The sequence below is a fragment of the Haplochromis burtoni genome, unplaced genomic scaffold, assembly GCF_018398535.1.
Source record: "Haplochromis burtoni strain Fernald_Lab_line unplaced genomic scaffold, NCSU_Asbu1 Contig_4, whole genome shotgun sequence".
Taxonomy (NCBI): Eukaryota; Metazoa; Chordata; class Actinopteri; order Cichliformes; family Cichlidae; genus Haplochromis; species Haplochromis burtoni.
In genome coordinates, this window is record NW_024582365.1 from 657,980 (window position 1) to 672,536 (window position 14,557).

General features: G+C 40.0%; 1 protein-coding gene across 8 annotated transcripts in view; it reads left to right on the top strand.

Moving 5' to 3' along the window:
• Positions 1 to 14,557, top strand: part of diaph2 (diaphanous-related formin 2) — a 353,656-nt gene that overhangs the window by 204,794 nt on the left and 134,305 nt on the right. For all 8 annotated transcript variants that reach the window (XM_014333843.2, XM_014333845.2, XM_014333847.2 and 5 more), the window contains one exon: positions 12,595 to 12,696. In XM_014333843.2, coding sequence (XP_014189329.1) covers positions 12,595 to 12,696 — 102 coding nt within the window. The remainder of the gene's footprint in view (positions 1 to 12,594; positions 12,697 to 14,557) is intronic.

Consider the following 14,557-nt stretch of genomic DNA (forward strand, 5'->3'; position numbering starts at 1 on the left):
TAAGCACTTGTAAACTTGTATAGTTTATAGTGCAATCAACTGGTACACATGCAGGGAGTTATTAGCTCATAACCTTTCTCTGTTAGAGTAGTTGTCACTGGAGAATTGCAAAAGAAGTTAAAGTTGCTGACAATGTTGCCATTATTGTATTAAACAGGGTTTGCATTCTCAAAGAGAAACTGTGTCCAAAGGCTTATTTAAATTATTTTTTACTTACAGTAGGACGGATTAAGTGGTGTTGGTTTTTAGGAATTTAGATTAATGCTTAGCAAGGATACTCTCCAAGCACTCTCTCAGCTCGTTCTTTTGTCTTGCCACTTTTTTCCTTATTATTCTTGTACAATGTTTCTGCTGGACTACCTTGCATTCCCTCATTGCTTAATTGGCACATCTTGGGAAATAGTTCTTTGTGATTACAGTTTATAAATTCTTAAGCTGTCTACAATGCATGTATACCCTCTTCTAATGCTCCCCCGGGCAAATATAAGCTTTTTTAGGTCTAATCAGCTTTTCTCCTTCCATCAAGCAAAAACAGCCCGTGGTTCTTCGTGCTGTATACATAGTTGGAGATCACAGCCCTTGTGATGTCCAATTATGCTCCATTTCTAATTTAACCATTTCATATTAAAGCGCATCACTACATTGACCTCAGTAGGTGAGAGCAAACATGTAATCATAAAGACTATATTTAAATTAGGCAATTTTAGTCTGGGAATTCATAAATGCAATATGCAATATATGCAGTATTTTGCATCATCATCCTTTGTCTTTTAATAGATATGCTTTTTTAAGGCACTTATCAGCTCGATTGCTGCAGTTATTTTTGAGAACTTGCCTCCACTTTGCGTCCTGGGTATTTCAGTTTCTTCTCTTTCTTTAGCCAATCCAACCCGCTAAATGAAGTTAAAAGAGGGCATGTGTAGGGGCTTAATCATGCTGCAGAATCAATCTTGGATTCACCAAATTATAAATAAGTCTTAAAATTCAGATAATTATTTCTCTCTCTCTATTTTACCCCATCTGCATTGAGAATTAAACTTTAGGCTTCTGGAGAGCAGCTCTTTTCTCGGTCTCTACTAAGAACACACCACGTGATCTAGCTTTTTGAAATGAGGGAGTCATCACTAAATGTTTTAGTACGCCCAGTTTTTGGTGCGTGTGGTAAGCTAACTCTCGTCAGCGGATGATATGGCCCTAGGGGCTTGTTTTGCAGAATATCAGAGTGGCTCCTTAATGTTTAATGTCTGCCAATGTATTTTATATTACCCCATCTTCTTTTCAAAAGGAAAGGCTAATGACTAACACTGCACCGCTGCTATTCATTTGTAATTAGTATTGCCCTATGTTGTGTGCAAATGCACTAGTAAAAATATCAAAGAATTGCATAATAGTGGCCATTCGCTTGCATTTAAACTTAGCGTGAGTCAGTGTATGCATATCACTTTTATTACTCATTGGTTGACATACCAGCGCTTTTAGGTAAATAGTGGGACATTTCTTTATTCCTTTTTATGCTTTGTATATAAGCAGAAAATTGTTACATACATTGCACTCAACTCCTGATTTAGCGCAAATGACACAATACTGCAATATCAACAGGAACAGACCAATAGCCTGTATGTATTACACCTTCTTTTTCAAGTACAGCACTTGTTTAAATAAATATTTCCCCAGTCTGACCTATTCTGACCCTGCTGTGATATCCTGTACATGAAAACAGGAAAAGCAGTCTCCGCTATCAGTTTATAGCATTTCTTTAGTCCCTGTTTTGCTCATTGCATTGTAGGTTTTTGAAAATATGTTTTCATTTTCAAAGTGAAAGCAAAGTGTCTAACAGCCCTAAGATAACAGCAGATATCCTGACTTCATGTTTCCTTTGATGGCTTCTTTCTTTTTTTTGGGATCTTCTATGCCTTACTTCTCTGGGGAAAGAAATGCGCTGATGTGTAACATGTATACGTAGAAATTTAAATAATTTAGGGCTCTTAATATTTTTCTGATTCTCAAAGAGTGATGATTATGTGGCTGTCATTTCATCAATATCAGTTCACATTATCAGTGAAGACAATTTAAAGTGGCAGGCTGAATAATCGGTCGCTAACGTGGCTAACAAATGCTCCATAAAAATGATGATTGCTTCAGTTCTATCAGCTATGTGAACACAAATGGATAATTGATGCTTCACAAATACGATATACCTTTCACATAAATTGAATATTTAATAATAATAAAGGTTCTTCACTGGCAATGGCAATTTTAAAGGCGTATCAACTTACTGCATCATATACAGTCTTAATACACACTGACTAGTTGGTCTCCCAGTAAACACAAGTGTTGTCAGCTTTTGGCTTTTCACTACATCCCTTCACTTCGCCATGGCAACAACCTTTCCACCAGGTCTCACAGGAGTCTTCGGAACTAGCCTTGCTTGTTATTATTGTTTATCTCTCTTGTCAATCACCCAGATCACCACCATGCTCATCCATATGCATGGCCCCATCATTACATGCAGTTGCTCATTGGCTGCTGGGTCTTGCAGTGCCCATGCCAGTCTTTGTTCGCTGCTGTAACAGGTGATTGTAGCAGACTGGCACATTGTTGGGCATCATTTTCATGGTGTAAAAGTGCACATGTGGGGCATGGCGATAAGTATGGGCCTGTTGGATTAGGGCTTAAGCAGGAGAAACGAGCCCCCATGGGCTTAATTGTGGTTTATTTTGGCACACAGCACATAACTCTACTCTGCATCAAATGCCAATTTAACAATGAAATGTGAAATACATTATGCAGACTTGGGAGGGCTGGAAAAATAAGACAGGAAAGGAGAGGAGGTATTGAATAAACAAAGTAAAGGCAAGGAAAAAGAGAAATCAGGCTTGATTTGGTGCTATATCAAAATGTGTTTTAGAAGTGATGGCCAGCACCCAAGGTACTACATGTACTTTTCACTGATCATCACCAAGCTGCTGATCTGTAACCACAGGGTCCTGGCCAGGTACTCTGTCCTAAGGTTGAATATTGATTAAAGGAAAAAACACACAGGCACAGACACACACACCTACACACGCAGTAGGAAGTCCATTCACAATGCACCACAGCAGTTAAATTTTGATTATGTGCGGTCCATTCAGCTCCTTCTCTGGCATACCGGGTGCTGTATTTCCTTAACCAAGTAAAAATTTGTTTTCTGTTTTCACTTTCCAATTCGGTGTCTTTGTTTCTGTGACAGATGGCACATCATTCAAAGAAACCCTCTCAGAAGGCAGACTCCATAAACAAATTAATTTCTATTACTGTTTTGCATGCATGCTCTGTTCTTACGTGATTGACAGTCGCCTCATATATGCTCTGTATTAGTAAGACTATATGAGACATGGCAAAAGAAAAATGGATACAAATGAGTGACAATTTCAGTGCAGTTGAGTAAAGTTCACCCTGCTATCTCCACCTTGGCAAGTTTGTTTCTTAGCAAATGATTTGAATATAGTTTCCCCTGGTATTCTTAAAACAAAATGAACATCATAGAGGAGTGATAATAGTTGAATACATGTTTTAAAGCAAAGTTTATTGTCAGTTATTTATGAAAAAGTTTCATTTGTAAGTCCTAACGGCTCGCACCTATTCAAGTGAGAACGGATGCGCTTTAATCTCTTGCTTTCACTGCTTTGTGTGTGTGTGTTGCTTGTTTCTGCCTCTTTTGCCACCTCTCTGTTTTAATTTTTCTTTTTGTGTGTGTGTGTAAACTTGTACTTGCTTTCTTACCCTCACTCTTAATCGCACTTCACACCTTCCATCATAAATACAAGTGCTCAGGTATGCATGTTTAACAAAAAATCCTCATATTTTATCCTAAAAGGCAAATTTAATGTCACACTAAGTCTGTCAGCTTTTCCAGCCCCAACCCTGAAATTAATCCCTCCCCACATCTCTCCCAACCTGTTTTCTTCTCTCTGTGTGTTTGTCTTTTTCTCTTAGACTGCATTTCCCATTTAGTTTAATGCGATTTTAGAATCTGCCACACTCAGTTCGTTGCCTGTCAGTCTGTCACTGTCGCTTTGCTCACAGTGAGATTTGACGTGTTTATGTCGTTTGGCAGGATGTAGATTGTGTAAACTATGCAGCTGTAAGACTGATGTTTTGTTTAACATGTTTACCTCCGAGACATGATTTGCCATTTCTTTCTGCTGCTTGTTCTTATTTTTAACCTGTACGTCGCTCCTGCAGTGTCAGATTTAATTGTGGAATGTTTTCTAAGATATTTTTAAAAAGCACAAAAGTAATTGTAAATGCATTCGATATGATTTGAAATATAACAATAGTTTATTTGAGATTTGTAAACCTAATTTTTTTGTAGTGCTGAATATTTTCAAGCCAAATTTGTGTTTCAGTGTACTTTATTTCGTTGATTGTTTTTCAGTCAAAAGTGCTTCCATTTGCATAAACAAAAACACAACTTGATAGCCTTTGTTCCATGTATTCAGTTTACAGTAATAGTAACCTTTTGTTTGAGATTGATGCCGTCTACGCCCACAGAGCATTGTGCAAAGTTGCTTTTTTCTTTCTTTTGACTATTAAGCTTAGTTTGAGAAAAAAAACAAAAAAAAAGAAACTTTTGAAATTGCCCAAGTCTTTCTTTTTAGACTGTCAGGGGTTGGTTTAAGAAGTAAGGTTTGCAGAAAGCTGAGAAGTCTTTGCATCTGTTGATTATTTTGTTATTGATTCAACCCAAAGTCTTCACTGATTTGCCATGAGCCAGGTAAAAAGCCCGCTGAGGTGTCACGGCAGATAAGTGGCAGTCCCATGTTGTTCTCATCACAAGTGTGGGAATAATAGCAAATGTTTCTCTGTCTTCAAAAACTGAGGAGAAAATCAATTAAAAGGAGAAAATCACATCTGTCAAACACATGGCAGGCATGGCTTGTCTTCTGTCTTTGTTATAAACCTTCCATATGCTCTTTGAAAAGGGGCACAATTTACTCAGATCATATTTTAGACATCAGATAACGCTTTCTCGTTTCTCCTTTATTTAACCCAACTTAATAAAGAGTTTATTGCTCTGAGAAAAGTTCCATCGATTGGCGTATCTCTAATATCGCTGATTGTATCTCAAGGGTTCTTGGGCTTCTTTGTCATTTTGACTTTACTTTTGGGAATATGCTGCTCAGAGCTCTGGTATGAGTTGTAGTATTATTGTACTTACAAGTCCAAGTCAATGAAATTTGATGATGATATACACCGTATATACATATATGTATTTAGCAGATACAGTAAGCACTGTCACTGTAGCCTGAATGTCAGTGTTTTTCTTAAGCACTACATCACCAATCCTTCCTTTAACCGCATGCAAGAATTTAAACTGTTTGTTAAAGTTTATATTTATTGCATACCCAGTACTGCCCATTAAGTTGTTCTACCTTGGCGTGTGAGTGCTGAATGCTATGAAACTGTGAATTGACAGCAGCAGAGATCAAAGTGTTGAAGTAAAAGCCCTACAGACACTGTCATCCTCTGCAAATGTTTAGTGAACCGAAACCTGTATCTCATTACTTTTACACTCTTCTTTACCCTCTCAGCTGCTTCCAATCCCCACCTTGACAGTCTGAGTACTAATAGTGAAATTATTCCTACATATATATATATATATATATATATATAAAAGAAAGAAAAACAAAACTAAACTAAATCCCCTCCGGCCCTGCGGACAGTCTTTATCCCCTTTATCAAGCTGGGCTCCTCTACTAGATGCCTGGGAGCATAAGGGTCCTGGTCAGTATCTAGGAATGTGCTTTTCTGGACAGAGAACAAGAGAGCAGAGATGTCATTCACGGGATGTGCTGGAGCCACTTTTCCAGGTTGGGGTTCACTGCCCCAAGTGCCCCAATGACCTCTATAGCTCCACTCTAAGTCTCAGTATTTGTTTCCTTCTTCCTGATGTGGTATCGTTACATCTATTACTACGGCCTTCTTCTTCCACTTGTCCACCACTACTCAGGTTGGCTAGCCATCACCAGTTTATCCACATGTAACTGAAAGGCCCACCTGATCCTAGCTCAGTCATTCTCAACCACTCGAGAGGTTGTGTCCCATTTTGACTTCGGGACATCCAGGCAGGCTTTTTTGTCTTTATGTCAGTGGCTTCCATCTCCTCCTTTGGCCAGCTTATTAAGCCAACTTATCTCATATCTGGCGCACGTAGGTGTTGATTGTCCCGGTCTTGTTATTCCTATTCAGTTGGATCCTCAGGACTTGCCGTACTCTCTGCAGGTATTTGGTGGCTACAGCTTTCCTAGTGTTCTCTTCATGTTTCTTATTTGCTAGTGGGATTCCAAGGTACTTGTAGCTGTCCTCTTTGTCTGTAACACTGGCTTTTGGTAGTACACTCCCCTCAGTAGGACTATGTTCCCTCTCCCGTCCCTTCACATCTAACTACACTTCTTTAGTCTGAATGTCATTCCATTGTTGTTGCTGTAGATCCTGGGGGTGTGGATCGAGTCGTGTTCACTTCTGGCATACAACTTGTATGCCACGTTGCTGCGATCTGTTTTTAGATGCATTAGCCACTGAGTGTTGCAGTTATGTGTTGCATCCTTCTTAAACTGTATTCTTTCTAATAGAATACTGCGTAAAATAACCCTGCATTTCGTTAGCAAAATAAATTAAATGAGTCAGGTTGTGCGGAAGTATGTGATGCTTTCTTTTCTTTTCTTTCCTTTTTTAAACATTTATAGTATTTATGGAGCAATAAAGCAGCAGGGTATGCTTTCGGACATTCCCTTCTTGTGACTGACACATAACTGCTGTGTGGATATGCACTGTGTCCTTAAGTTCCCACTTTCATCGTTGTTTTATGTTTTAGTTTTGTTAAGCAAGACATGAAAAACTAAAATGCTCAGCTATGCAAATCCAAACAGTTTTCAAACTGACAGGTGGCCATGTTGTCTTTTTAATATAACGTGTAGACAATGACATTGCCAGTTTTCTACTCATATCAATAGTTTCTTCACTACATTTAGCATAAAACATCTTACGACAAGTGCGTACACAGTTGCTACACACATTTCACCTACACCTGCTTTCTTTTTTGAGGATTTAGCATGAACAACATGCTGTTGTTGCTTCATGTTTCGCTGTGTCTTGGCACATGTGCTGATACGTAGCGCCTTCATCTTCGCCCAAGGCGGTAAATGAATGTGTAGTTTTGCTAGCATACTTGGAGTAATCTCTCCTAGACTGCTGTGTGTGTCTGGTGGCCTGTGGTGAGGAGTCTGGCCCAGCGTCATCACCCAGACTCCCACATTGCTACACATATGGTGCTGCCTTTGTGTCAATTGTACTCTATGGGGTTTCTGATAATTAACAAGATGACAGACAAATGAAATGACAAGCACAAGGTGGATTAGATTTTCCACTACCTTGTCTTCTTGCTTTGTTTTTCATTTAGTTGCATTCAACTTCCATATTTTGAATGTTTTAGATTAATTTCACTTTTTTCGCAAGGTGCTCATAATGTAACTGCAGTTTCTACTTTGCAAATGGCAAATTTAACAGACATTTTCTGTTAAAGTTTATATATGTAATGCCTGGTCTTGGATTTACATGCTGTGTAAAAGTGCCGCATCAGTTTTGAAAGGTACAGACATTATTATAAATGGACTGGAACACATTTATCAACAAGGACTGCCAAGGATACTTTTCCTTCATGTCTCTTCTGTGCCAGACCAGACTCATGGAAATGGAAAGACATTGTGAAAGACTTACATTATGAGTGTGAAGACATATCCCTAATTATTTGCCAGAGAATAATCTAAATGATTTGTCACAGTATCAGCTGTAGCTATTGCAACAAATGAACAGTTTTCCTCTATATTACCGTTGTTTTATTCAGAGCCAACTCTACAATGTCAGACAGCACTGTTACTAATCCCACTGCTAATATTATCTTTTAGAGTTCACGAGAAGAACTTTATTCACAGCTTATTTTGTTCTGAGTTTATCTACCAGGAGAGTGTAGATAGTTTTTAGATTTTTGGAATTTTATTGCATACAGAAAAAGCCCATTTGGTTCAGTGAAACATGGATCATAAATGGATGTCACACATGAATTTTGGATAGTAATAGCATTCCAGCTGTACCTAAGCAGTCTAAACGGCTGCATTACTAAACATGTTTGGATAGAACTCCTCGGAACACTTTAGCATGATCCGAAGTTTTCCCAGTCATTATTAACTTCAGCATGATCCTTAAAATTACAATTGCACCAATATTTTGTTGTTGTTGCTCTGTTTTTTTGTTTTTTTTCATATCCTAAAAAAATATTTATGTTCCTGTTGACATGATCAAAAGCCTTCATTATAAAAGCACCATTGCTTGCTGCAGACCTTAATTGGGGCTTTGGCAAAAGCAAGAAACATTTGATTTAATGGCTTCATCCCAAACAGGACTGCATGGCTTGCATTATAGCTCACTTTTTATATTGCTGAATTCCCTGAGGGAAGGACAGAGATGTCATCATTAGTGGGAAGTAGACTCTGGCTGTGTTGTCTGTGATGACTGCTGAGGTCTATAGCATGGTCAGCCAGGCCTGTGGCCCAGTAGCTGTGTCTGCTCTCTGTTTTCCCTGTCTAGGCTTCCATCTGGCCACGTGATCCTGCGCCAGTCTGCTCCTGCTGAATAAATTTGGGGAGCTAATGAGGAAGGAAGCTTTGTGAGGAACTGGAAAAGGGCACATCTTCCTCTCTTTTCCTCTGAGAAAAGGAGGTGGAAAAGTCGCTGTGGTCAATTTTATTAACTTGGCTGACCTTCACACAAACAATTAACATTTACAGAAAACGCAGCCCCTCCCATTATCTTCCTCATCTCCATCTTTAACTTCACTACCAGCAGGATTGTTTTTTCTTTTGCGAAGAAATTTATAAGACAATTGTAGATTGATGGACAACCCGATGCATGTATTTTATAGACAGTAGCAAGGATATGTTGGCAATACTGCAGAAATTTGGATATCTTTTATTCGTTTTCAGGTTTAGTAATTGGCTAAGGGCCACCATTCTCACAGTAATAGACCAACAGTGAGCAGTAACTGCGTGACCTTATCTTGTCATTGTTGTATGAGTCCATCAGCAAACCACTGTGCAGTAAAATCAGTTCCAATAAATCTGTTAAAAAAGTGTGTATTCATTTATATATACTAAACAAAACTAGACAATCCACTAACTGGGTCACAGAGCCTGGACCAAGTCTAAACCTAAGCAGCAGGTGAGTCCAAAAACAAACAAATAGCAGTTCTGGTCACCGGCCACGGGACAAGCGGCACTTCACTGGGAACTGCCAGAGGCGACGGGACTCCTCAGGCAGCTTGGTTGGAGGTTGTCAACAGACGCGACGGAGAACCTTGGGTTTGGGCAGAACAGGACCAAGTGGCGGAGCACAGACCTCTGGCTGGGACAAAACATGCTGTGCCACAGATGAATGAGGTCCACACGGCGCGGGCACCTCTGGGTAGGACAAGGCAGACGGTGCAGAGAGCTCTGGCTGGGCCTGCACAGGGCACACAGCAGGCTCTGGATAAGCTACCATTCTCATTCTGGAAAAACATATGGCCGAACACCAGTCATCCCCACCTATGGAACAGCTACAGGTGCAGAAGTGGACTGGGTCTCAGCTGCCCTCGCCCTGGAAACTGGTGCAGGGACCCACCGGACATCAGCTGCTTCCACCTGAGGAACTGGTACAGGTCCAGAGGTGGACTGGGTCCCAGCTGGCTTTAGCCTGGGAACAGGGACTGCTGCAGGGGCCAACTGGACACCAGCCACTCCCACCCGAGGAACAGGTATGGGTGCGGGAGAGAGCTATGTCCAACCCGCTGGGGGAACTGGAATAGGGCCCAAGTCACAGGTGGAAAAACTCAACCAGTTTCAAAAGCACAACAGTCTTTGTATTTATGAATTGAATGATACAGGTTGGGGAGCAAAAACAGTCTTTTGATAGTCCAGCACACATTCACAGTAAACAGTCTTCAAAGAGGATAATTCAGGGTCCTCAGAAGTGACTGGTTCAGGGAAGTAAACTGTGAAGTGACTTTAGAGTCGCTAGCCCAGCCTCTTTGCAGACTTTAGTGGGTCAGCTACATGATGCACACGTTTAATGTTGGTCGCTTTTGAAGCAAAAGAAACAGTCTTAGATTTTGATGGGCTAGTGGTACACTGAACAGTCATTAGGACCTTTGCATAGCAAACAACAGTTTTTGACTCACCGTGAACACGAGGGAAAAGGTCTTTCTCACTCACAGGGAATTGCTCTGCAAAGGAAGAGCAGCGACCATGGGAGCCTAGCATCTTCTTGCTCCGACTGCCCCCGACTCGAAACCTTCAGCGAGCCACACAGCGGCATTGAGGTGGAAATGCCAAGCATTTCAGCTCGTCTCCCTTGGAACATGAGGAGACACAATATATACAAGGAAGGAGGAAACAGCAGAGCGGAAACACCTGGGGAACACAGCTGAACATAGTCCGACTGATGAGACGGGAAGCAGAACAGAACATAATGCACCCAGGACGAAGGACTGACGAAATAAGACAGGAAGCACAAGAGACGCACACAGACTGACTACATACAGACGGTGAGGGCGAGAGCATAGAGGAACCAGATAGACACATAGGGACATGACTGGGGTAACAGAGGCAAATAAACATGGAGACAAGACTAACTGCACAGGGAGACACCTATAATTAACACAGAAAACTAGACACAAGAGGATGGGAAACACTAAGGAAGGACTTGCTCTTACACAATGTATAACAGAAGAAGACTAAATATGCCAAGGGAATGGCTACAAGAAACAATAATGAAATTAACCAAGCGTAGAATTCATAATAAAAAAATCTAGAAAATCCACTAACTCAGAACGCTGGGTCACAGAGCCAGGACCATGACAAATAACCAAAGTTCATGTGTTACTTTGAGGCTTGTATGCTGCTTAATATGAATAAATGTTGATGATACCAAGTTTTATCAACCCCTGCTGTGGTTACTTGCTTTCATTAAGAAATATTCTGCTTAAGTTATTACGACATATAAACTATTTCGTTGTTATGATGCTCATAGTTCTTTTTCTCTTGCATTTCCAAATTGATGTTGATTATTCATAGTACTGTGTTTTTGGTTGTTGGTTGGTGTTGAGGAAAATATAAAGCACTCTAGTGGTATCAAGTAGTGAAGTAGAGTAGAAAGTAGAAATACATTTTACTAAAATTTTACCTACTTACTGTATAGTCTTCACATAGCCCCAGTGTTGGGAAGGTTACTTTTAAAATGTATTCCACTACAGATTACAGAATACATGCCCCAAAATGTATTCTGTAACGTATTCCGTTACGTTACTCAATGACAGTAACGTATTCTGAATACTTTGGATTACTTAATATATTATCATGCTTTTTACAACAACGTGAATGTACTATTGCTGTGTGATTTATTACTATTACTGAAGGTCCGCGACTCCGAACTGTAGTAAAGGGACCTCTGACTAATACGGCGGGGTCCCTGTCGGCTCGTAGCTGAAAACTAGCTTTACTTTGTTGTCTGGGTCAACTTTTCTTGCGAGAGACAGAGAGAGGCGTTGAAAGGCTGCTCCAACGGAACTTATTGTTTCGGAGGAAAACACGAGCACGGTGTACAGTCGAGTCTTAATCGCTTACTTACAGCTGGGCTCGTCAGGCTCTCTTCTTGGCTGCAGTGGTTATTATTATATTTACATGCTTCCAGCTCCCGTTTCTGCTCAATGACAACTCGTACCTTTCCACTCCCCTTTTTCTCCCTCCTCGCTCACAGACACATAACGTGTATGGCAGTCCATTCTCCCTGCAGCACGGACTACACTGCCCATGATGCTACATTCTTTAGAGCTATGCTTGTAGCATTCTGCCTGTTAGCTTAGCACAACAACAACAACAAAAAGGCGCTCTCTCACCCAGGAAACACACAGTCGCAGAGAGAGAGCGTCACCCTGTAACCATGGCAACCGTAACGCTGCCGCCTGGAACAACAGAACGTAGCTGTCAAACAAAACCCAAACAGTCCTGACCCGCCACAATATGAAACAGGAAAGTACCGCAGTGTAATCCATTTATTTCAACAAAGTAACTGTATTCTGAATACCACCTTTTTAAACGGTAACTGTAACGGAATACAGTTACTCATATTTTGTATTTTAAATACGTAACGGCGGTACATGTATTCCGTTACTCCCCAACACTGCGTAGACCTGGATCTCATCTGCAGGTTGACTTGTTAGGAAAGGCATGTGTCCATGAGGCAACATGTGCAGTTTTTCAAACTATTTACTAACCTAGTAAACTAAATAGGAACACAATAGTATGAGTCCAAGCAAAGAGCTGTTGTGGACTTTTTTCTCATCTTTTTGTGTAAGCTAAACTGTCCTCCGTGTCTGTGCAATGATTTTCATGTTGATGTGGAGAGAAAATTACATTTGCATTAACAGTAGCTCTGTTGTTGTGTGTGTGTGTGTGTGTGTGTGTGTGTGTGTGTGTGTGTGTGTGTGTGTGTGTGTGTGTGTGTGTCTTCTTCCATTTCTAGAACCTGATAAAGAACCTGCCAGAGCAGAAAGAGCTGAATGCGCTAGCAGAACTAAAGGGTGAATATGAGGAGCTTGTGGAGTCAGAGCAGTTTGGCATTGTGGTGAGTATAATTTTCTGGTGCCCGCTGCCTCCCGGATTCCAACAAGAAAACAGTCTACACAATCACATTCCCTGTATGTTATAGTCAAATATTTGCAAGCACACACTGTTTAAAAATTGAATTTTTACTTCATTACACACTCACTTTTTTGGGGAGCTGCTTGGTTTGGACACTGGTAGCTTATGACAAGGATTTTTAGAAAAAAGCAAAACTTCCAAATGACAGAGGCTGTAGTTGAAAGCGTCCTTTTGACTTGAGCAAAGAACAGTTCAATCATTTTTGATTAGAATTCTGCATCAAGAACTTACTGAATGCCATATTTTGACATCAGCTGTCAATGTTGTCTCATGATAAAATCCTACCCTGAGGCTACCAATGCTGTCTGTGATAAAGTCCTTTGAAAGGTACGCAGTTGACATCAGTTGGCTTGGTGATCTTTCCCAATCCTCTAATCAATTTACCATGAACAGCCAAATTTCTGTCTTTTGCAGTGGTAAGATAAATAAAGTTATAGTGAGCCTTTTCGTATCACAACTTCACAAAGTAATCTTCATGTCTAGCACTCAGAAGAACTATAATTGTTTGATCGGAGTACGCATACACATATAAAGATACGTAAGACATATGAAGAGCTTTGTCCTATTTTATTGTTCTTTTTTGTAATTCACAAATTGCCACAGACCTTTCAGAGACTTTCGTAACCACGAATCACATTTGAACAGACTGAAATAAACAAACAAATAAATACAGATGAATATACACAAAATCAGCTTTTGACTTGTCCTCTAATTGAAACAGATGCTACTGAGGATGACCGACAAAGTCAGGTTAAATTGTTGTACTGTAAATCTATTCTAGGAGATGGAAAGTACATCATCAAGCTACTCTGACCTTTCCACTTAGTTACAGCTATAATGACTTTTTAATTAACTGCTCTCGCCATCCACTTACCAAGTGAAAACCCAGCACTTTAGGCAACTGTAAAAGAAAGTGTTCTTTAAAGGTAACTTTACAACAAGACACAGAGGTACATTATACAGGTCTACAAAAGAACTGCTAGAGCTAAATGTTAGACCTCGGGCTCACAGCTATATGTTACATTACACTATTTATCTCTTTACTTGTCTGTGTCTTTTGGAAGATGTAATGAAGCAGAGGGTGGCAAGTTTCCCTCATGATCTCACCAATGTTGTGATCGTACGCTGCCCCGCTGATGAAGTAGCGCCTCATTGTAGAGATATTCAGTTCCCCTGGGAAATAAGCTATGTTCAGGCTTTTCTCTACCAAAGCTGTCACCAATACGCTTGCTTTCAGTGTGTAATTTGTACTTATTGTAGACAAATCATTTCAAGTAAGAGAGAGAGAAGGAACGTGTGTGCATGTGTTTGTGATGGAGAGTAAGTGACTGAGTGTGTATAGCTGTGCCTGCAAGGAATTAAGGTAGAGGGGATTATGGGTATGTATTGCTATATATCGTATGTGTTTCTTGTTTGTTTTTCACCTGATTAGTATTTCTACTGCATTGGAACATATTGTGTTTTATATTATTTAAGACAAAATCTGTTTAATAGATTTCTGTGTGAACGTGGAACTTGTTTATGGTAGATTTGCAGTTTATTGCAGCAGTATTACACTTGAGCTTGAACACGATGGTGATAGCGAGGTGCTATAGCTTTATAGGATTTCTGTACTTCTTTTCTTTTTTTTGCTTGTTCATTTTATGAAAATGTAGTGTACAGTATGAACCCACAATGTTTTGTCAAATATCTCTTAGATTGTGGATAGTGCTACTTCACTGAAATCTGTAATGATTAGATTCAGAAAGCCTTTTTGCTTTGATGCTGATGATCTGCATATATAT